The 25,277-nt window shown below is 41.5% G+C and overlaps 1 protein-coding gene across 2 annotated transcripts in view; it reads right to left on the bottom strand.

The window, feature by feature from the left end:
• rbm20 (RNA binding motif protein 20) overlaps positions 1–25,277 on the bottom strand; it is a 129,733-nt gene that overhangs the window by 101,910 nt on the left and 2,546 nt on the right. Inside the window, exons 3-5 of one of the 2 annotated variants that reach the window (XM_080721001.1) lie at positions 23,129–23,255; positions 14,089–14,220; positions 9,976–10,094 (exon numbers count right to left, since the gene is read on the bottom strand). In XM_080721001.1, the coding sequence (XP_080577127.1) occupies positions 9,976–10,094; positions 14,089–14,130 (161 nt within the window). In that variant the 5' untranslated portion in view covers positions 14,131–14,220; positions 23,129–23,255. The remainder of the gene's footprint in view (positions 1–9,975; positions 10,095–14,088; positions 14,221–23,128; positions 23,256–25,277) is intronic. The other variant, XM_080721002.1, reaches the window with a different exon arrangement.

Genomic DNA, 25,277 nt, shown 5'->3' with positions numbered 1-25,277 from the left:
TGCCCATGCCTGCATGGCTGAGTTTTTGGCCTCCCTGTAGCAGTGGGATTACACGCCACCTGTGCTCCATCTCTGAAATAACAAATACAAAATGTTGGGGAATATGTTTTTCTTGGCCTATATGGTTCACGCAAACACTGTTGCTTGTCAAACAGGGACACCCCGCCGTCGCAGAGCTGTTAAGTCGACTCGCTAATCGATTGTCAATCGTCTAGTCTAGGCCTACCACACGACCACTGCCAGGCCAGAGCCACTAGCATGTGAGGCATGGGGAAAGTCCTGCTGGTCGTACCAGCGAGAGAGGTTCACGCCTTCCATTTCATCCAGGAGAAATCATTTTGGCCATCAAGGCCTAGGCCTGACAGAGCTGGATATTTCATATATCCCGGTTTTTCAGATATCCACATAGAAAAATATCTAGATCCACACAACAAAGATATCTAGGTCTAACATAATCTGAGTCCCCAGACCTCCACTAGGGGGACAAGCACACACACAGTAAAGTCTTCAGAGATATCCGTGGTCCATGCCTACACGGATCCAGTGAATCGGATATTTTTCAATGTCTTCACTTATTTATCCGGTTTCAAAAATATCCAGTTTCAAGGCCGAAATATCTAGCTCTGTGTAGCCGGCACCTTTAGAAACACAAATTAAAGGTATTGTATATAATGGCAGGTAGATCATTTTAGAACTGTAGATAGATGGCTACCGCCATGTTTCATCTTAATTTCACCAAATAACTTGTTTGAAAATGCCAACTGTTATTAGGTAGTTAAATATGAGCCTTTGCCTAAGTGGCAATTCTTGTTTCTCTGCATTCTCATGTGAGACCATTACTCTCAAAAGTAATTTAGAACGTGACATAACGCATTACTATGACACCGAGTTGGCCTAACACTGTACGCAACCAGGCGAACAGAGATAGACATCTACTGATACGTCTGATGAAATCGTAATTCAAAGAATGAATGAGCTAAAACCGAGTGGAAGAAAGTACCACAGAAGCGAAGCCAGGCTTTAGGGCGGAGCGTCATATTGGGATGGTATTAGGATTGGTTTTCAAAGCAGTCTGCCAAGGTTTGTTAGAGCTGGATTTGTCCGATATTCAAGCCCCTACACCGAATTTAGATTTCCCCAGACGTTTCTCTGATCGCCTGGCAATGCGAGACTATGCTGGACAGTGTTGGTTTCAAGCACGTGCACACATAGACATCAAAGGGGTCTTGAGCCCCTGCCCTTTTATCCATATGTAAAAAGTGCCCTCTTCATACCATTAATCCAGTTTTTAAGAAATGCAATTGCTCTCTTTCCATGCCATACCTGAAGGCAGCATTCAAGATAATTGCCTTGTCCAAACTATCTGGAACTTGAATGCAGCATCGTATGTTGAAATCTATAAATGTGTAGAAATCAAGCATCGAAAATAGCAGACCTCCAAGCTCACAACGTGTCGCACTGCTATTTTCGATGTTTTCACCAAAAGGCCCTTTTAGAAATGTCAGCCCCTGCCTCTCTAACATTCTCTGGCCATCCCTGGTTGGTTTTGTGCTGGGTTTGAGCCCTGCTGGCAGCTGTGCTGCAAGAATGGCAATCTCTGTTGGCAAACTTGGCATATATGCATACAGTAAATAAACTACCAACTGAATTGCCACCTTCATTGACACTTTAATTCCTACCAAAGACAGGAACCCTTGCTGGTTTAGGTGACCCAATGGCTTTTCCTCGAACTCAGTGGTTCTCAAACTTGGGGTCGGGTCCTCAAATTATTTTGTGGGGTCCCCAGATGATTAAAAGGTAATATGGGTCAATTTGGACGTCCTTGACATGAAAACGTTTGAGAAGCACTGCTCTTACTAACACCTCAGTGGATATATGAAACATATGATGCAATAAAATACATTCTGCATCTGCACATCATCTCTACATAGTACATCAGAGAAAGATTGACAGTTGCAGCATCAGTGTCCAGTGTACTGTACCCGTGTATGCAGCCAGGCTCATTCCCAACACCAGTCCCCTAATGGGCATCACAGATGAGTCCAAGCAATCATTGAAATTGCAGCAGTGTCCGATGTACTGCACACATGCATATAGCCAATTTACAACACCAGTCATGGATGGGAATCACAGATGAGTCCAAGCAATCATGAAAATGACATTTTAAAGTTTAACATCTTAAAATCAGTGCCTGTTCTGTCTGCCTTTCTATGGGCCTTTTAGCGAAGGGTGTTAAATGGTGGGCTGGAGGTGCATGCTGTGTCCTCCCGTTGGGGTGACAAAACAGGATAGCTTAGCTGTTTCTACATGTCATCTTTTCGACACCCAACTCTAACCCTTACCCTAACCTTAACCTCTGTGGGGTGAGTCGCTAATAGCCTAGCTGCAGCTAGACATCCCCACACATGTTAAAACAAGGAGGGGATCTATACTGCAGTTAGTTAGCTGCATTAGTATATAGGCTGGCCCCAGGCTAAGTCGCTAACCCTCCGGTCGAAATGATGGTCGTTCGAAAGAGCGAGATAAAAACGCATAAACTACACAGAAAAGGCGGAAATAATTAATTAGGCTACCTATTCTAAATTACAAATAAAGAGCGCAAAACATTTCTAGCATTAACTCAAGAACTTCAAAATAATTTAAAAAGTTATAGTTAGTAGTTATATAGTAGTGTGATTACATTTCAGACCACATTTGAACCCCCTGTTGTTGACTGAAAACATTTGAATATCCTGAATCTGCTTTAAACTTGCATTAACTTCACATAGTTAGGGTTAGTTTCTTCTTAACACTTTGGATTTTATAGTGCAGCCTGTCCTACAATAAGCATTTCAAAGGATATGCTAAACCACAACGACTACTAAAGCCTCCATTTACCATCAGCACTAGAAGAAAGAAACATTTGCCTTCCTCAGATCATGTGTTCCAAATGTGTCCTTTTTAGCACTGCTATCCACATGACGCACACACACTAACCACACACCTGCCACAAAGCAGGTGTGAAAGGGAGCTGACTTGAATGCAAACACTTCTGTCAGACAGCAGACCAATCGGGGATTTAACTTTCCTGTGGCATTTTTCACAGATCGGTGCTACCGAAGGGCTGCAAGTGCAAGGAGAGTTGTCTCGCCCCCGACATTGAAGCAAGTAGGTTGGATTAAAGGCATGTTTTCATTGCAGTTCCAGAAGTTAATAAGAAAGAATTTGCCCTCCTGGCCCCCAAACTGTGGAATAAACTCCCTGTTGCACTTAGAACTACAGACTCACTCCCTAGCTTCCGCCGTGGACTGAAGACTCACCTCTTCAGACTTCACCTAAACCCATAGCACTACTGTAACACTTCCCTTCCCTCAATGACCATATATATATATATATATATATATAAGCTAGATAGCATTTTTAGGTTTTAGAAGGTTTTGTAGTGATTAGGTGCGTGGTCTACCTATGTTATTGTTTTTCTAGATCGATATTCCTATGCATTGTTATATTGTTGTTGATGTACTGACATATTATCTTGCTTATTATATTGATACCTGCTTATTCTAAGTCGCTTTGGATTAAAAGTGTCTGCTAAATGCCTAAATTGTAAATAGTAAATAGTAAATTGAATATTTTCGTTCTTGTTCACGGCAATGATCTGTTTAATTGATTCGTTCATGTTCACCGCTCAGTAGGGTTATTATGTCTAGACTAGTGTAGTCTAGTCTAGCCTAGAAAAACAACGCGACCACACCACTGTCTGTCTCTCGGCGGGAACAGCCCGCCCTCCTTTCCTGTGCACAGGGGGAGGGGACGGGTGGCCGTGAGTGAAAGCTTGAACAATTCCTGTTCGCGGCAATGAACTAGTTCTTCTGAACGAATCGATCATGAACGACTCATCGCAGGTAGATAGATAGATGGGTCACTGTTTACACACTCCAGAGCTAAGAGATTTTGCTGTGCATTAAAGATGGGATTTATGATTCTTCGAAGTGAGACGGATCTCTGGGATCCGTTCCTTTCAAAGAGCCGTTCAAAAGACTCATTTTAGTTAATTGTCACTTTGTAGATTTTGATTATAATTACAAATCACTTCAACCCTATATACATTTTGGCCATATATACATTTTGGCCATTCGAAAATAGCCGATCTACAAGCTCACAATGTGTTGCAACGCGACGCATTGTGAGCTTGTAGATCGGCTATTTTCAAATCATTTTATTCATTGGAAAACTTGTGAAATTGGACATTTTGCATTATGAGTACTTTCTGCTATTGGTACTTTAAGTGCATTTTGATACCAATACTTTTGTACTTTTACTCAAGTATATTTTAATTCCAAACTTTTACTTGTGGCAGAGTATTTCTACATTGCAGTATTGATACTTTTACATAAGTAAAGAATGTTTGCACTTTTTCCACAACTGTTCATTTAGAAAGGAACGGCTCCCTACTGCGAACTGGATCCCATCGTTCATTTCAAAGAGCCGTTCGAAAGACTCTGTTCGTTTGCGAGCGTCCCACCTCTACTGTTTACACAGCTAACAGCTAACAGAGATTTCGCTGTGTACTGGCCGTCATCCCTGTCAGGGGTCAAAGGCCAGAGGAATGGCGTTTCCCCTCCATTGACAAGCTGCCACAGTGATATAGAGGCAGCAGCTGGGGAAGAGAGAGGGATGATGGAAAAAAAACGAAACAAAAAAAACAGAGGATGGCAAAGGTGAAAACCCTACTGATCCAAACATCTTAATAATGATTCATTAGTACAGTACTTTTACCCACATGCCTGTTGGAATGCAATCCAGCACGGTCTGGTCATTGAACCTAAGATGCCATATTAATAGACGATATTCACCAGGCGGCCATGTCTGCATTTTGCATTGAAAAACCAGGGGTGGCATTTTATTAACCCAATGGCAAGATGGCTGCCATGTGAATTATGGTCTATAGCACTGTTTCCCAAACAGTGCATCGGGACCCATCTGTGGTTCACGACTTGAGTAAAAACATTCTGTTTAATTCTTTTTATAATAATAATTAAAAAAATGTCTATGTTTTAAAACAAACAAATCTAAGAAATTCCATAAGTAAAACGAAGTAGGCCTGGGGAAAATAGCCAATCTACACGCTCACAATGGGGCGCAAAGCGAAGCGTTGTGTGCTTGTAGATCTGCTGTTTTCACTAGTTTGGGTTTCGGGTTCAAACGTCTAATTTGTCTTTTGGGACTCGGCCTGAAGAGTTAGGGAACCACCGGTCTAAAGGTTAAGTGGAAACACTGTTGCTAGAAGATTGGTGCTCTGTCTGTCTGCATGTTAGTTCTGAATTGTTAAGACTGCCAGCCTGTGTTTTGTTTTATAAATTGACTGTTTATATTCACTGCATTTAAATTCATTGCATTTATATTTTAATTCGGCTATAATAAATTATATAATAAATAGCCCTCCTTGTGTGTGGTCGAACTTCTGTCTCAAGCCTTGTTTGTGAACTTAATTGTGGGGAGCCCGATTTACAGGTTGGTAAATTCCTTGATTATTCAAGGTGGCATAGTCATTCATTTAATTAATTCAAGAGTAAATCCTTAGCCACACCAGGTTACATATAGGAGAGTTCTTACATTTCACACCTTAAAATGTGCAAAATAATAATAATTATAATTAAATTAAAAACGTGTTAGTGTTAGTAAAATCTACAAGCTCACAGCGCGTCGTAATGAAATATATGCTATATTTGCTTGACACCACATGAGACTAAAATAGTTCTCAAGTGGTTACTGGTTAACTGAACCTGAAGTCTTGTTTTTGTTGACAAGAAGCCTCGTTCGGAGAGACACCCTCTTGTAGCCGTTTTAAATATTTGATCAAGTAAAAGTGAGGAGGTTTAGAAGCCGACCTGCATCCTGCAAAAGTTGAAAAGAGCCTGACAGGTGCTGAGTCGCCGGGCAGGATTACACCAGACCTCTAAAACTCAAAGAGAACGCAGCGCCGTCACACAGGATCAGATTGTACAAACAGACAACGTTTCGCCACAAATATTAGGGTTAACACTTTCTGGTAGGTTTCATAGGAATTAATTTGCATTAAATGTTTTAGCTGTCTTAACCGTGCTGACAACTAAGACTATATACTCGTAACATAAGCAATTCTTCTATATTGTCACTGTCGGGCAGAAACCTTGTATCTTGTAAGTTTCAAGTTTGTATGTTTTTTCACAAAGTAAAGCCCTGCTTCATCATACAAGGCCGTCGTACAAAAGTAGTGAAAACAGCCGATCTACAAGCACACAACGCCTCGCGGTGTGAGGCGTTGTGTGCTTGTAGATCTGCTATTTTCACTAGTTTAGATCATTTTGAAAATGATAAATACAAGACGAACGGTCTTGGACATACAAGATTTCCACCTGGCAACGACGATATACATTTTAGAGGTTTTTAGATATAGCCTATTCTGGATATATTCCATATTGCCGTTCCGTTCTAACATATGTATCTTTTTCCCAATAACTTTTATGGTGCAGTGCCGAAAGGGGATCAGCTTCTAGATTGGGAGTGTCTGTATCTCGGTCCCCTCAAAAGTACACCCCATGTAGCTCAGCTGACGCTGCGGCACCAAATGCAGCTCAATTTACGCTGGTAATCAACGTTAGAACACAAAGCTCACATTAGCACACCTTTGGTGATATGTAGACGTTCAAGATAAATGGATATCACAGTTAGTCCAATGTAAAAGGTTACAGGATATGGATGCAGTTATACCATTACATTAAGACTGAAGAAATATATTCAACTGATATTTTAATGGAATACTTCACCCCAAAAGGATTCCCCCCCCCCCCATCCATAACTCAACCTGTGAGGCCTTGAATTAATGAACTCTTGTTTGTGTTTTAGAAGGAGTTTTGGTAGAACTGACGAAACGACTGGGTACAAGACACGTCGACTATATTGAATGGTTGGGTGAGTTGTTTGAGAGTTTTTCATTTATTAACTTCAATTCATCAAGTATTTTCTTTGTTGTTTTGTGACATATAAAAGATCTCCACCATTTCAACGTTTCACAGGATGAGTAATTGATAGGGGGAATAAAACTCTTTTGCGGTTTTCCTTTACTAATAATTCTCAACCCTCAAAGCCTACAGGTAAGCCTTACTCTGTGTGTTGTTGTTGTTCGTTGTTTGTATAAGCACATCGATGATAAAGGTGTAAATTATCTGCTGTAATAAAAATAAAAAATGAAAATAACACTAATCAACGGTTGTGTAAGATCAACAAATCAACAAAAAGGGTAAATTGTCTTACTTTTTTTTTACAATTACATAGTGATTTTGGTTCATGTATGAGTAGGCCTATCAAATCATATCATATCATCTAATGGCTATTAGTTTTTCAGCTAAATTAAATTATTTATTTGAATACAATGTCACAGTAATTATTAAATGTTTAGAATGTGTTCATAATAATTATGCCTCCACAGTAATTACATCATAATTGTATAGAAGTATTTCAAATGATTTTAATCTGCAACTTGCACCATACGCCAACTTTTTAGATATAGATCTTTACACACTTGGCCTGGTGTCAAACAAGAGGGGCACAGAGCTACAGCAATAAATCATGTCTGATTTGATACTGACAGATACCTAAACGATAAAAATGGCTGGACGTCATGTGGGGATACATGTATGTACATACAATGTTAATGTGTTAAAATAGAAACGGCAGACCGCAGAGCCATAAATGGGACGCTCTAACCTTTCACTTTCTATCTCAGCAGACTAGCCACATGGCACCCACCAGCACACGCTTGTGCAAATGCAACCTCAAAATGCTATACGTGATCATTTATTTTTCATAACACCATAAATCCAGAGCAAACACCTCTGATGAAAATAAACGTGGATACCATTTTAAGATAAGAATCCAGTAAAGGAAAAAACGGACTGTTCTTCTGTTAAATCCGACAGTCAAACAGGAAAAACATCTGCCCCCACTGTGGGTCTATAGGGAATAGAGTACACGTCTAACTTAAAGCAAAATAAATATAATTTACTCAATTATTATGTTAAAGCAAATTGTGATGATGATGTAGGCCTGTTGAGATTTGTGTTGTGGTGATTTTGACCTGATAACATAACACATTGCTACATAACATTTACAGCAGCTTAGCTCAATTATGGTAAAGCTGTGATATATGCGATATGTTTCCTTTATTGGGTTTGTGTTTATGCACAGTGATGTGGACATAATAACAAACTTTAAATAAGGAAGTTAGCATTATTATAATTTTAATTCTTGTTGCAAGCTACCTCACATGCTATTTCACCTATTTCCATAATATGTTGTTGATGCTAAACTAATCATGAAAAATACTCTGTAAAACTATGTTCTTTATCTATAGCCACATAGCCAGCATAAAGGTCGCCGTTCTACTAAATCACACATTTGTAACTATCTCTTAAATATATTCCATTAATCTAATTATTTTTTAATATTCATCTAAAATAAATATATCCCCAACATGGTACGACTCAGATTTACCTCCACTGGGAGAATAAATTGTTAGTAACATGTTCGATCACATTACATTTTACAATCTATTGTAGCTCTTTAAATTCTACTGTTTACAGAACAAAATTATTATATGTTAAGCTAGCGCCATTTATTATTCTAACATGAATCTGATCATTTTAAAAGTAAGGAATTCATTATCCAACAAAAGGAGGATCTAATTCTTAAAAACAGTCATACACAGAATAATTAATTTGTAGTCAAATCTCATCTCAACAACAAAGTATCTTATGAAAACAACAGATCTCATCAAAATAATAACTGAATAATTAATCTATTGAATTCTTCCTCGATTCCTCAAAAGTATCCACTGAATCTGCCCGAGGCCCTTTGCTGCATGTCATTCCCTACTCACTCTACCCACTTTGCTGTCTCTCTACTCACTGTCACTATCAAAATAAAGAAAATGCTGAAAAATATCTTTAAAGAATATATATTTCCTCAACACTAAAATGATTTTGCTTGGCCAAAGTGGGATTTGGTTTCATCTCATTAATTTCATCAAATGAAGAGACACTTTCAGTGACAGTACGTCATGATATCTAGTCTTTATTTAAGTTGTTATTATGTTTAACAATTATGAATAGTGGCTTACTAGATATCTATATGATTATGTAGTGATTGTCAGACAATGCCAGCCAACTTGTATTAACTACAGCCACATACAGAAGTTTTATAAAATGTATTGACTTATTTCATCTTCAAAGTTTACGCCTTTGCATCTTTCTTTTCCTACTTCTAATGCAAACAACATTGTGTCTTTTATAATAATAACAAGTTAAAATCTTAACAAATTATTTAAAAATAAATTGTTAACTTTAAATATTTGATTTAAGAGGACACACAGGCCTACAGCTATTTCAGGTTAGAGTAAAATTAACACTTCTCCAATTTAAGCTTGCATCTAAGTCTGCATTTTAAATAGGTCCTCACATTATTTAAAATCAATATATTATAGCAAACTTTGTGAACTTCTTTTTGTTTATGCTTGGTTAAATACTACATTTTATATTTCACTTTCCAGTTGCCAGGCTTCAAAGATTCTCCAGAGTCTCACTCCTTCGTGGGAAACACACTACAGCATGAGGGCAACATTCTATAAATTAACTTTTTTGGGGGGCAGAATCACAGTGGGTGATTCCATCTGGACCATCCATCTTTTACAGCCAACAATAAAGCATTCCAACATGACGTTTCCCCTCCCCTCCAAAGCGGAGGATACTCAGTTATACTGACATATAACTCATCTTCTGCAATCACTTTCACGCCAACAGAGCTACTTATGGCAAGATATACTGTATATTCATGAATACCATCTCCTAAATCCTCCTTGAACAAATGAATTTTTCATGCAGCCACATTTGCGGAATGGATACAGCTCCTATATGCAGCGCTCCTACTATATATATTGGTAGCACATTTCCCCCTTACCTCTGCATAAGTTCATTGGATGCCTTCGGCGGGTATCCTTCATGTCCTTTCCCAAGCATTTTCGCTTGCCGGTTCCTGAGACTTTCGTAGAGTGCCTGGATGTCTCTCTGGTCCCAGGCCTGTTGCATGACAAAAACAAAACCTTCTAGCACCACCTGCAGCACGCCACTACTTTGCTGAGTTTGCTTCACTGACTCACTCACTCCCCTTGTCCCCCAACCCCCCCACCCTCTAATAAACCACCTCCCCCCCTCAAAAATAAACTAGCACAAGTCCAAAGACAGCAAATCCTGATGAGGCAACTTTCTTTTCCCCCACTCTATCTCTCTCTCTCTGTGTCTCTCTCTCCTTCTCCTGTGATGACAGAGGTGACAGAGAGGCAGACAGACCAGAGTAGAGAAGCCGGCTGTGGACCCCTCTGGCAGGGGGCTCTCTCTCCCTGTTCTACCGCCCCTGATCGACAGCAGCCACGGCAATGAAGCCCCCCTTTTTAGCCTCTTCTTTCCCCACTCTCTTTTACTCTATCTAACTTAACACACGCTCCACGCTGCCTATCTTTTCCTAGCTGTCAAGCAAGAGGAACTCCCGCCACACACACACACACACACAACCAGTTCAGAACTCCTTCAAAGGGAAATGGCAAGAAGGTTGTGTGAAGTTTTAGAGGAAATGACAGAAGAGTTAGACTTTGGGGAGGAGGGTGGGCAGGAGGGGTTGAGTTGGAAGGCACTGCTGCTGGACCAATTGGGAGCCCCTGCTCTTAATGGGACGGTATCGCGCGGCACAACAACAGGGACAAGAGAGTCCCCCTGATTATCACCTCCACAGCGCGCGCACACACACACACACACACACACACACACACACACACACACACACACACACACACACACACACACACACACACACACACACACACACACACACACACACACACACACACACACACACACACACACACACACACACACACACACACACACACACACACACACACACACACACGCATGCAGGGGTGTCGCACCAAATTCTGGGCCCTGGGTACAAGGATTCACTCACATTTTGTGCTTTAACTATTGAAAAATAGCAGATATAAAGCTTGAAGATCTGCTATTTTTGATATTTCAAATCCTAAGGTTTTTCAAACCTACCGTATGTTTCTATAGTTGCGTTTCCATAGACTTATTCGAGAATAGGAAGCGAATTATCAGAAATGTGCATTAAGACAAAGCGAATTTAGCCCGTTTCCATTTGCGGGTGTCCTTCTAATTAGTGTAGTTAGTTCGCTCCCTACCTCCTTGCCCACCACTGGCCCCCACCCTTGTGCTTAGGGTCCTTGGGAAACGCCAGGTCGCAAGAGCAACACAAACAAACAACAGTCTGTAAAGAGCTACAGCTGGCACGTTGTGAAAACGTGAGGAATTTACACACGGAGTTTATAGACGGTTTGTTTTGTGGGCTAACGCCAATACAACGGACGTTAAGCGGCAGGGGAAAGTGTTAACTTGGAGGACGATGGACCAGAACGTCATCATTTATTCGCTTTTATCGGCTGACCCGTTTCCATTGCACTAATGCGCATTACGTTTTTTCGATGTGAAGGACCCTCAAAAAGATATGTATTTGGCCACGGACCCCCATCTCAAAATATTTAGTTCCAGGGACCCCCCCAGAAGCAAAATATGAGTTACAAATGTTCGCTTAAGTATAAAATAATTCCAGGCCCCTCCATCTTGGGCCCTAGTAACTCAGTCCCACTTTTCCCCCCTTGTGACGCCCCTGCACACACACACACACACACACACAGGCCGGCTAGACATGGGAGCATGGTGGTGTGCTAAGAATGCCATCAGTCACTCTACAGTAGGTGTCGGGGACAATTTAGCTGCTGCTAGAGGAACCGAGGGGGCGTCTCCAGTCTCCTGGACACTGTGTCAAGATTATTCGCATTTTGTGGCGGCCCTCGACTGTCTGCAGTTTCACATCTGGAAGCCAACGCGTTACTCTGGACACCTCGCTACCGGTAATAAATTACCATCGGGGGAAGAATAGCACTGAGTGAGAGCACATTAACATGTGTCCCAGTGAGAAGGGGTGTCGCACCAAATTCTGGGCCCTGGGATTCGCGCACATTTTGTGCTTTAACTATTGAAAAATAGCAGATATACAAGCTCACAGCGCGGCACTCACTTGTAGATCTGCTATTTTTGAAAAATCGTGAACATTTCTTGAGTTTCTTTGAAGTATGTATTCAAAAGTCTTTGACTATTTCAATTCCTTCTAAGGTTTTTTGAAAAACCTATGTTTCTATGTCAGTGTTGCTCAAACCTTTTCACATGAAGGACCCCCAAAATGATATGCATTTGGCCACGGATCCCCATCTCAACATATTTAGTTCCAGGGACCCCCAGAAGCAAAATTTGAGTTATATATATACATATACATATATTCAAAGATTTGCACACATTTTCACGACTTTTCAAAAATAGCAGATCTACAAGCTGTGCCACGCTTGTGAGCTTGTATATCTGCTATTTTTCAATAGCTAAAGTATAAAATCCACCTTAGGCCCTAGAAACACAGTCCCACTCTCCCCCCCCCCCCCCCCCCCTTGTGACGCCCCTGGTCCCAGTGAGAGCATGTTACCCAAAGGGGAGAGCTATAAGCTCCTGCTGCGAGCCGACTTGATTGGTCGCTTTGTTTGTTGGCAGAATCAGGGAATGGTTATTCGCGAGGATAATATTGTGACTGGCAACGCGGGCTGTTTCCACAGGATTAAAGTCTGGGTTTTCTGTGCAGCTTTGCCAAATGACACAATTAGTCCATGGGCCATACGAGTTGTCTGTATCAAAAAGGTGGCAAAGGTTACCATGCATTTTATAAAAGCTCTATATCTGTAGATTATATTTTGGTATGATAACCCTTTCTTAGACACAGCTAAATTGGTGTTATCAGCCGCTAGATTTGTTGTCCCATTAACTTTACATTACAGGGAAAAAAAGCAAAAAATGAATCTGCTTTAAGTAGCATATGAGGGGTCAAACTAGGGTGTTTTCATGATGCTGAATCCATTGCAAGCATCTGTTTTGCACAAAAAACATTCCTTGGGCTAAAAACTGTCCCACAAGACTATGGTTTAGTGATGAAAAGTGATGAGTCATCACTTTTCACACTTTTGTGGGGAGCGTTTTAGCCCCACGGATGTTTTTCGTGCAAAACAAATGCTTGCAATGGATTCAGCATCATGAAAAACCCTAGGTTTGACCCCTCTTATGCTACTTAAAGCAGATTAATTTTTAGCTTTTTTTCCCTGTAATGTAAAGTTAATGGGACACCAACTCTAGCGGCTGATAACACCAATTTAGCTGTGTCTAAGAAAGGGTTATCATACCAAAATATAATCTACAGATATAGAGCTTTTATAAAATGCATGGTAACCTTTGCCACCTTTTTGATACCGACAACTCGTATGGCCCATGGACTAAATGTACAATGACTGCTTTCACAAGGAGTAGTAACAAGAATATTTTTTCACTCTTTTTTTTTACAAAACTAGAACATTCTTCAAAATAATTGGAGATGATAATAATGATGATGATTATAATGTTATACTGTATTAATCCCCAGGGGAGAAATGGTCATGGTCAGAATTTGTCACCACTCACCAGCACATACATATCACACAAAGCGGACTTACAAATGTGCTTACTGTGTCCTTGTTTACTGTAACATAATTTGGATGAAAGCATCAGAAAAGAATATATAGTCGTTGTCGGGTGGAAACCTTGTATGTCCAAAACCGTTCGTTTTATCATTTTGAAAATTATTTAAAATAGTGAAAATAGCCGATCTACAAGCACACAACGCCTCGCGTTTGCGAGGCGCTGTGTGCTTGTAGATCTGATATTTCCACTACTCTTGTGCAACACTCTTGTATGATGAAATAGGGCTTTAATTTACCAAAAAAGATACACGTTTGAAACTTTGGAGATACAAGGTTTCTGCCCGACAATGACGAGAAAACTAAGAAAACGTACGTATGACTGCAGAGTCACGCGTCGGACACAGTCACTCCTATTGTCAAGGGGTAATGAAGTGTTTTGTTCTACTCACTGTGTCTTCTGGGGTAGAGTTGCATGCTGGCTCTCTACTCATAATATCTCAGCTGACTCTTTGACAAAGGCATATTGGCTTCCGCTCAGCAGCCCCGCTGTGGAACCTGGCCTGGAACAAACGGCCTCGTCACTACCAGATAGAGACAGATAAAACAAGACGTGATAGGATAATTATAAGGTAATTCAGGTGTCACGGCAGTAACAACAACAGCGAGAATGAATAATGGTAGTACCCACACTCCCTTGGTGGACATTCTCTCTATCGGCACATGATCTGTTGAAATGATGAATAGCGAGGTTCGAAACGTGTCAAAATCCTCGCTGACAAGTGTAAGGAACTCTCTCATATGTCTTGTGTGTGTGTCCTCGTGTGTGTGTGTGTGTGTGTGTGTGTGTGTGTGTGTGTGTGTGTGTGTGTGTGTGTGTGTGTGTGTGTGTGTGTGTGTGTGTGTGTGTGTGTGAGAAAGAGAGATAGAGACACACACAGATACTCTGCATAACAATCCCCTCATTTATTTTTGGCCTTGTGAGAAAGTAGATACCACTGTAGTATGGAGTGGTTTCTACGGAGCGTGGCTAGATGCCCGCGTAGCACATGGTCATCTATAATCCACCTCTTTTACGCCTGTACATAACATGTATAGTGTGTATTATGTTCATATCTGAGTTATGTACGGGCGTAAAAAATAGATGGCTCACGAAGAAATTGGTTTTGTTCAACAAATCCCCAACAGAAAATGAACGTTCTATCACCATGCTTTGGATACAGACATTTCAGGAGGTCTTTTGACTGTTCCAACAACTGGGTGAAGTTTTTATTTTATTCTTGTCTTAGGAAGTAAACGAGGCTGTTAAATAAAACATCAGCATTTCCCCTAGCACTCAAATGTGTAATAATGTGCGTGTTATGTATTCGACAAGGGAGAATAAAGCGACACTATTTGTTTTGTTTATGAAAAATGTGTCAGAGAGGCATTTCTTGCATTTGTCAGTGGATGAAAAATTGGAATGGCAAAGAAATATTTCAGTGAAACGACCAGACAACCATAACATTCTGTTCGGCTTGGCATTTACTGAATACCGGGATAAGACTGTGTTAACCCATTTAGGCCTAGAATTATTGAATGCTTTAACCAGTGAAAAGTAGCAGATATACAAGCTCACAGCGCGGCACCGAGTGCGCTGCGAGCTTGTAGATCTGCTATTTTTTGAAAAAGTCGTGAAAATGTGTGCAAATCTTTGAATATATGTATTTTCAAAGCGAACGTTTGTAACTCAAATTTTGCTTCTGGGTGGTCCCTGGAACTAAATATTTTGAGATGGGGCTCCGTGGCCAAATACATATCATTTTGACATGAAAAGGTTTGAGAACCACTGACAGAGTAGTCTCTCAAGAACAGACTAACTGAGCTCCAGTTAAGTGAAAAGGACCTTTTCTTTGATGATGGCTAGCCAGATTGCTGACATAGAAACATAGGTTTTTCAAAAAGTCTTAGAAGGATTCAAAAGACACTTATAGAATCGGGTCAAAATTCAAATTTTCACGATTTTTCAAAAATAGCAGATCTACAAGCTCGCAGCGCGGCGATTTTTCAAAAATAGCAGATCTACAAGCTTGCACCGCGCTGTGAGCTTCTATATCTGCTATTTTTCAATAGTTAAAACATAAAAGAATGATACACAATACAGTGTACCCGTTATAAACGTGTTAAGTGAGGAACAACTCCCTTTCCATGCGATCGGTTTTCCTTTTCCACAAACCGCCCTGGCCGTGTGCAGCTGGGAATGTCATTCTGGACGAGGCCATTCCCATGAACAGGGGAATGTTTATTTTGCTGAGGATTTAAGCTGACATGTGTGAAGTCATTTGAAGGGCTTAGTGTGATAATTAAAACCATTCTAATATTCTACCTTTAGCCTCATTAGGTTAGGCCTTTGTGTTGCAAATTGGGCATGCTATGTGACCCTGTAAGACACACACACAGCACAAACACATGCATGAAGACTTGAGGGGTGCACACACACACACACACACACACACACACACACACACACACACACACACACACACACACACACACACACACACACACACACACACACACACACACACACACACACACACACACACACACACACACACACACACACACACACACACACACACACACACAGAAGGTCAGACGTGGTTATAACTGTAGCATGAGAAAGAGGTATCCATTACAGTGGGTCTCTTTTGTTGTGGGCAATGCCCATACACTCCCCCCCCCACCCCCCCCCCCCCCCCACACACACACACACACACACACACACACAGAAACACATTAACACACCAAAGTAGGCCTATTTCTTATTGCTACTGACGGCGAGCAGTTTGACACCACTGTTTCTAGGAAGTGAAACGATACATTTTAGAATTAACCACCAAAGCCTATTTCAAAAGGGCAAATCTACAAACTCACAACACGCAGGCTAGCAAGCAACACGCAGATAATATTTTCACTGTTATTGATATTTGTGGGGAAATTCTGGAAGATCTTTGAACTTTGGGGGATAACGTCTACATTTCAATACAGCAACAAACTGATATCATACCTATTAACTCATACAGACAGAAAATCCTGTCTAAAGATGTGATTTATTATTGGAGTGGGCGGCGCGATGCGGCCGTTAGCGCGACTACGGCCCGTGTATGGCCGAGTGTTGGCCCGGACCATGGATGGACGTTTAGACCGGGGCTTCGTTGAGGCCTCCGATTAAATAATTCATTTTATTAAATATCCCGGACTAGTTCGGGATAGGCACCCTGGAATACGTTGCGCCGCCGACAGTATAGATTGAGGTTTTTTTGGGGGGCTCTAAACTTTATTTTAAACCATTTTCAATGGAATAAATCGTCGGACCATCTAGCGTCTCTCGTTGGCTAGCGCTGGACGAGCAAGGACCACCCACGTTGCTCCAAGCAGCTCGGGGTAAGTAAAATATCAAATAAAATATTGTATTGGATTGAAATAAAGCCAAACTTGTTCGGGATAGGCACTAATAGGGTTAAAAAACAGGTATAGCCTGCTGTGTAGCTGTCTTAGCCTGGTTCCAGCCCATAGACCCGCCCACTCTCAGAGTGGACTGTTTCTCTGGTCTGGAGTTGAATGAATGAATCTGCAGTTTACCGGAACAAAATTGCGGCTCCTCCAATGAGCGCAGGGGGTGGGGTGGGTCTAACGAACATCCAATCCGCGCAGCAGTTAAAACGATTACATTTCAGGAAGAGCACACCAGGCAGCAGTGGCACACACACATACACACACGCTGATTTCACCAAGCTGTCGATTGCTCGCACACCGACACACACATGATGTTTGTCGTCATTGTGTGTGCTAATGGCTAGCAAAGTTGTGTGCACGGAAGAAGCCACAAGTAGGCGGATCAGTCAAAGTCCCTCCCTTGTAAATCGTTCAGACAGGGAACAATGTCAGACTAAAGCTTCAGCTGAGTCTGAAATCAGGCTAGTTCTTGTCCATTTTTATTTCACCTAGAGTAAACCTTTTTTTCTGTTACCCCAAAAGTCCATTGAGTTCAGTGGAAAAACTAAACCTTTATTCTGTAAACATTTTTGTAACCCCAAAAGTCTATTGAGTTCAGTGGACTTTTTCTGTCCCTTTGATTGGACAATATAATGTCCAATCAGACAGGATTGGTCAAGCTTCATGTGACATCACAACTATGTAATATAAACGGTAAAACGGAATTCATCAGGGCTAGTACACATTTTCTTCACAGTGGATCCTTGTGACTCGCGTCAGTTCAACGACCACAGTCACCACACTCGCAATTTCCCAGAATTGCACCTTTCTACTTCTAGTTCAAGTACACATTTGACAGAGCAATGCTCACCTGTTAAGTTATATTTGACCGGGAGTCACCTAACTCAAGTACCGGCGCTGAGAGTTGAGTACTCTGTCCATCACTGACAGTGAGACACCGGTCCACTTCTAGCCCTGACTTGAGAGAGCTCGTGCCCACTGCCCAGACATCAGTGTTTGGGCAGGGATTCAAAGAACGCATGACCTCGTAAAAACAAGCTTAAAAAAGGCATGAGGCACCAATCACTGACAACAACGGGCCCATAAATTCCATTGTTCACAAGGACTGAGCAGTTGCATTTTTATATGTTGAACTAAAATTACACAGTGACACTCACCCAACCGTGTCACGTGATGTCATTCCTGATATGTTAGGGGGTTTACGCAAGGACAACAGCAGCAGACTTTGAATAGCTGAGATGAGAACGGAGTTCATTAACACTAAGGGACTTTTTATAGACTTGAGAGCAACACACACATCAGGTCCTCAAATGAGGTTAAGCGGTCACAATTACAGGAGTGCTTGGTTGCTAAGTTACGGCACACTTGAAGAGAGGAGAGAGCTTGTTAACGACACTATAGGGGGCCATTTTACTGACTTGACTTGAATAACACTGACTGGATAACAATTAAGTCATGATACACGCACAAGCAAGACTGTAGTCAGTGTAAATGTGAGCAATGAATAATTATATACTATAGGGCTATATATGCCTTAACTTAAAAGCCTGTCCATAATGTCTCCGACCACCGAACTTTTCGTCGGAGAGTTCCAACTTCCCGACGTGCAGCTTTCCGAACTCTAATTCGGGCAATGCTTTTCAGAAGATGCGAGTGACGTAATTTTGTAGCTGAACCGGACATTTCCGACAAAAGGTTTGGTGGTCGGAGACAGTATGGACAGGCCTTTAAGTTAAGCCATAAGAGCTGGTACTTAAGACAATCAAAATAGAGCCGAGTGAGCAGCCACAACAACTTAACCTATAATAAAAATCCCAATTTTGAACTTAAAAAAATACTATATAGGCCTATATAACTACTCAAAATGTATTGTTAGCCAAAAGCAATTGCAGAATATACACGTGTAACAGTAAAGTTAACAGTTTAACACTGACCTTAAAGCCATAAACAGGTTTGAAGTTGGAAACAGAAGGAGCCCCACAGACGCATGGACATATTATGGTGCATCATGGGTAATTATGCATTACATTTCCCTATTATTGCATGCTGACACAAGCAATGAGGAATTACAAACTGCATCTAGTAGGCTGGTACAAACCAAGAACGAACTGGAAACACTGACACCATCACATCAACCTGTCACCGTGCTAGGTTATACAATTAAATTACGGGCAGATCAGCTGGCGTTGACCCTTGGCTCCATGCGGTCTGAGCCACTTAGCCAGGCCCCCTGTGGGGCTCCAGCAGCGGCTCAGCAGCAGGCCGACGTCCAGATGGGGTTACTGTCCGCCTGCCTGCCAGCCAGGGACGTGCTGGCCATTGGGAAAAGCGGGACAACTCCCGAATGGCCGGTTCATTCCTGGCCAGTCCAGGCCGGCCATTAGGAAAAAAAATTAAATAAAATGTCGGCCTTCGTTCCATTTTGGGGGCTGGGCGGCCAACAAAGTAAATCGTCACTGTCGGGCAGAAACCTCGTATCTCCAAGTTTCAAATTTGAACATTTTTTCGCAAAGCACAAAAGTAGTGAAAACAGCAGATATACAAGCACACAACGCCTCGCGGTGCGAGGCGTTGTGTGCTGGTAGATCGGCTGTTTTCACTAGTTTAAATCATTTTAAAAATGATAAATACAAAACAAACGGTTTTGGACATACAAGGTTTCCACCTGACAACAACGAAATATAACTCATGTAATTGGCCCACTATAGCTTGTCACTTGTCATGATCTGAAATGGCAAATCTTTGAGCAGCAGCAGCGCTATAGAGAGATCTCTCTCTATAGCGCGCAATGAGGGCCTCTCCAACTCTTTTTCCCAGGCTGAATCAGGGGCCCAGCATGTCCCTGCCTGCCAGGCCCTCATAGGCAGACACAAGCAGTGGCTTGTATTGAAAAGTACACTACTTTAATTACAACCCCCAAAATCAATCCTCCAGTTCTAGGCAACACAGAAGGTGGTTCTCCCCTTTAAGTACCAAAAATAAAAGTACTTATTGTACAGAATGTCCCATTTCAAGTTTTCAAATGTAGGCCAATACAAATTATTTTGAAAATAACAGATCTAGTACAAGCTCGCTTTGGCTATTTTCAAATGGCCGGGCTGAAGTGGTTAATGTGTGTTTGGTAGCCTATAGGCCTAATGACAATCTATAAAGTAACTATAGTAACTAATGTTTTTAAATAGCCTAAATGTAGTGGAGTAAAATTATATTTGCCTCCGCGATGTCGTGGAGTAGAAGTATGGTGACTCATACTACCCCACATGAGCTGGCTGTGTTTTTTATATATATTCCATAATACAATAAAAAAATATTAGAAATAAATGAAAAAGGTTATCGAAATAACACGGCCAGCTCACGTATTAGGAAGGCGTCAGGAATTACCAGAAAAAAGAACAGTGTTTTCAATTAATATATCATGGTTAAAATGGAGTTACAATGGGTTTGTATAGGAAGGGGGCAAGTCTGATAAAGTGAATAATGAAATATCTAAATACTGAATCAAACAACTTAAAATGTGTCCAGGGTGTTCACAAAAGCCTGATTAGATGGTAAAATGTCCAAAAGTTTTTTTGAAAGTGAAATATCCCTTTAAAGGGGAAGACCACCCATTTTCAATATTGAATTATGTCATTAATATACCTTAGAGGAGTTGTGTGGAAATAGAAAAAAAGTTCCCCCCCTTCTGTGTTGCCTAGAACTGGAAGATTGATTTTGGGGTTTGTATTGTAAAGTCCAGAGTGTGATGTCATCATTCTGGACTTTACAATACAAACCCCAAAATCAATCCTCCAGTTGTAGGCAACACAGAAGAGGGGGAACTTTTTTTCTATTTCCACACAACTTCTTTAAGGTATATCAATGACATATTTCAAAATTGAAAATGGGTGGTCTTCCCCTTTAAGTACTTGAGTAGCCTACTTAGTTAGGCCTACTTTACACCACAGCTAACCAGAATAGCCTTGGATCATGACATTTGAATAGGCCCTATGATATGAAAGTAGGCCAAAAGTCAGACTCAACAAAAGACGGTCTGATATGGAGAAATCCATCTCAATCAATCCACCCCTACCTCGACATCAATGGTTCTCAAGCAGTGGTCCGGGGACCGGGTTCCAGGTGGTTCCCAGCAAAATGATGGAGAGTTGGTAACCTTATCCACAACTTTCCAACATCCCATCATGCATTACGCAGAATGTACAGGCAGCTTCCAGCGCCGCTGCCGAGAGTGATCTACAAGCTCACAGTGGTTGCATCTGCGACGCGACGTGAGCTTGTATGTCTGCTGTTAACCGGAAGTGTCCCGCAAATAATGCTTTGATTGATTGAAGACTTTATTAGAAGTTTGCATAGGAAGTTTCATGACGGTACAGTTCACTGGTACAAGGTCTACTAAAAGGAGATCCATGAAAAGACTAAGCTTATTTCCACTGGAAACCATTGAAGTATCTCATATAACATTGTAACATTGTATAACATATCATATAACATTGAATGACAGACAAATAGAACACAGTACTATGCAGTAGATATGTAAAGAAAAACAAAAAAGAAAACAGTAAGTCTAAACAAACAGTATATACAAAGAAGGGGCAGGGGAGGGTAGGGTTGGGCTAGGTTAGTTTTTTACCAGTTGCGAACGGCTGCTGCCTGTAAGTGATTTTTCAGGGCAATTTTAAAGGATGCTAGTGATCCACACTCCTTTATGACCTGATCCACACTCCTTTATGGTAAGGCTTTCCACATTTTGGTGGTATAGCAGAAAAAAGAGTTTGACCCTTTGTTGGTTTTGACTCTGGGTTGAAAGTGATCTGTGGCGCTGCCTCTGGTGTTGTAATTATGGACATCCTTAATGTTTATAAAGTATTTTGACAGGTACTTGGGTATCATAGTGGTGTAGTGTATCTTGTACACCAGGCCCATTGCAAGTTGCTGTACTCTGTCATCTACTCTGAGCCACCCCACTCTTAACTGGTGAGTAGCGGTGAGGTGAGCATGATAGGGAAGGTGAAGTAGGACCCTAATTAGTTTATTTTGGGCTGTTTGGAGTTTAGTTTTCAGGGCTTGTGGGGCATCACGATACCATACGTGGACTCCGTAGTCAAAGAGGGGCTGGATTATTGCACCAGCTATGGTCTTCAGTGTGTTGAAATTGACCATTGGGGCGATCCTCTGTAGGAAACGAGTTCGTTGGTTGATTTTATTTATTACTTTAGAAGTCATCTTTTCACTGGAAAGATTAGCTTCAAGGATACATCCTAAGTAAGAGATTTCGTTTTTTCGTGTTATGACTACAGTAAATTCTCGCGGAAACAGGTGGATAGATCTCTAGAACTTTAAATTAGCCCCATATAGAACCTCACCGGTCGCTGCATATTGTGGGTGTGCCAATTGTAGTCCTAGAGCGCCGCGGCCATATTTTGGGTCAAACACAACCTTACACAGGTGTTCTAATTGAAGTAGGTCATTAGTTCTATGCCAATTAAACAATTGAAAACACCTGTGTTTGACCCAAAATATAGAGTTAAATTAACATATGTGCATTACTTAATTTACAAGAAGTCTACACAATTAGAGAATGAATTTTTTTTTATTTTGCCTGTATCTCCTTGGTGCCACATCAATACCGCATAGAATTGTGGGGGAAAATCGTATCCAACAACAAAATAGGCTATTCTACGTTTTGGGTCTGAGAGGCTAAATATCATCAAACGGTGGTCCGTGGCTCAAATGCCGAATAATAATGTACCTTGATATGAAAAAGATTGAAAACCACTGACTGGTAACTTATTGGAGCAAATATCTGGCCAGCCATCGTCAAAGTAAAGGGAAAAACAGCGCCCTCTCTGTTTTGTTCCTTTTATCTGTGCTTGAGAGTGAGAGATAACTTTTGGAGAGGCACAGGGAGAGAAACATACAGAGTACAGACCATAGAGTGGTACAGACAGACGGTGGGTGGATAGTCTAATGTTCAGACACACACAGTCAAACACTCACAGAGAGACAGTCTGGCGGACCGGCGGACCACCATGAAGTCCAAGAACAGAGGCTAGTCTGTTAGCAGAGCAGGGCCCCCTCCTCCTACTCCTCCTCTTCCTCCACCACCGCCACCGTTAATAAACACCTGTTGAACAACAAATTAACTTGTTGCCAGTAAAAGCTGGGACAGTTTTATGCCCCGTTTTATGAGAGGACCTCGATTATAGGAGCTGGTATCTGTTCTGTTCGTTAGGCGGTTTTCTGCAGGGGGCGGACACCACCCGCGGACACATGGACACATGTCATCAGGGGCGTCAATTGGGTATGGCAGGGGTATGCAGCTGCCATACCTTGGCTACAGGGGAAATAATAAAAATGTACTTTTCATCGTGCCTGTTGCTAAGGTATGGCAACATGACTGGTGTCTAGTCATGTTGCCATACCTTACCTTTTTCTGAACTGACGCCACTGCATGTCATGGACATGCGACCTTTCGTTTGCCAACGGGTCTGAGCTGCGTGTATCTATTCTGCATCTAGCTTAAGGCAAGCAAGACCCAATAATTCCAAGAGCGTATGACTGCAGCAATACACTTCTCAAAAATTCAGAGTGAACATTTTTTACTCAAATCTTTGCTTCTGGGGTCCCTGGAACAAAATGTTTTGAGATGGGGGTCCGTTGCCAAATCATTTTGGGTCTTTGGTCTTTGACATGACAACATTTGAGATTCTACAAATGTCTTCTAAATCCTAACAGTTAAAACAAAACATACATGTTGCTATATCAGTGGTTCTCAAACTTTGTCATGTCAAAGACCCCCAAAATGATAGACCTATGTATTTGGCCACGGACCTCCATCTCAAAATATTTAGTTCCAAAAAGATTTGAGTTATAAGCCCTATCTCATCTGCATCTAGCTTAGGGCCTCAGACCCGTTGGCAAAAACACATGTGACACGTGTGTGTGTGTGTGTGTGTGTGTGTGTGTGTGTGTGTGTGTGTGTGTGTGTGTGTGTGTGTGTGTGTGTGTGTGTGTGTGTGTGTGTGTGTGTGTGTGTGTGTGTGTGTGTGTGTGTGTGTGTGTGTGTGTGTGTGTGCGTGCGTGCGTGCGTGTGTGTGTGTGGCCCGTTTGCCTGAGCAGGGTTTAGGCCTATTGCCTGAAAACAGAAGGGAAGACTGAATTCACGCTATGGTGAAAGTGTAAACAAATTATTCTGTAAAACAATGTCTAATTAATGAATAAATAATTCAGCTTTAAAGCAATAAAGCAATATATGATTGGAACAGAGGGTGAGAATGAGTTAACTGGGGAAAGGAATGCACCAGAGCCAAGCACCTCAGTTAGAGATATAATATGGCAATATGGGCACATGGATAGATGGAGAGCCAGATAAGCAACAGGGGGTGTAGGAAAATATAGCTTAGCTAAATTAGACGGGGCTAGAGCGATAGGATAGGATAACACTTGATTAAATTCAGGGTGTTGCAAGCAGAAAAGCGTTAACATGATGAAAAAAAGAGGACAGGAAATGAGATATCTAGTGGTGATGAGGCGGGGAATGCAGGGCACCAGATAGGAAAGGATATCAAAAGGAGTAGGCCTTTGCCTTGCTCGCTTCCAGAGCTTCTATCAGCTGACTTGGAGATACTAGATAGGTGGCGTCTGTAATGTGTGACAGGCAAAGTCATAGACATGAGATATGGCCTCTTTTAGTCAGGCCTGCGTACAAGGGAGATGGTCTGAGTGACAGCGGGCAAGGTCATGGATATAGCCTCTGTAGTGAGGCCAAGGGTACTAGTGGGTAGTCTGGGTACAAGCCGGGGCGATGAGCTGTGCTCCTATAATGATAAAGTGGACTGTAGGGATGATATGAACATTTCATGTCACGATTATTGTGACCAAAGAAAATACAATATTATCGCGATAATCAAAATATTCCCAACATCTATTATCCTGGGGTGGAACATTTGCCAAAAAAATTGCAGATCTACAAGCTCACAACTCGTTGTGTTGTGAGCTTGTAGATCGGCTAGTTTTTGGCAAAGAGATTTGGTAGAGCAGTGTTTCTCAACCTTTTTTCTGCATGGGCACACTTTTCATGTCCCAAGAATCCATGGGCACACGAACATAATACGGGGGTGTAAATATCATCACTGTTGGGAAGAAA

This window comes from Nannobrachium achirus (assembly GCF_963921795.1).
Source record: "Nannobrachium achirus genome assembly, chromosome: 3".
In the NCBI taxonomy this organism is placed as follows: Eukaryota; Metazoa; Chordata; class Actinopteri; order Myctophiformes; family Myctophidae; genus Nannobrachium; species Nannobrachium achirus.
Note: the sequence above shows the minus strand (reverse complement) of the source record. Positions and strands in the feature narration are given on the sequence as shown.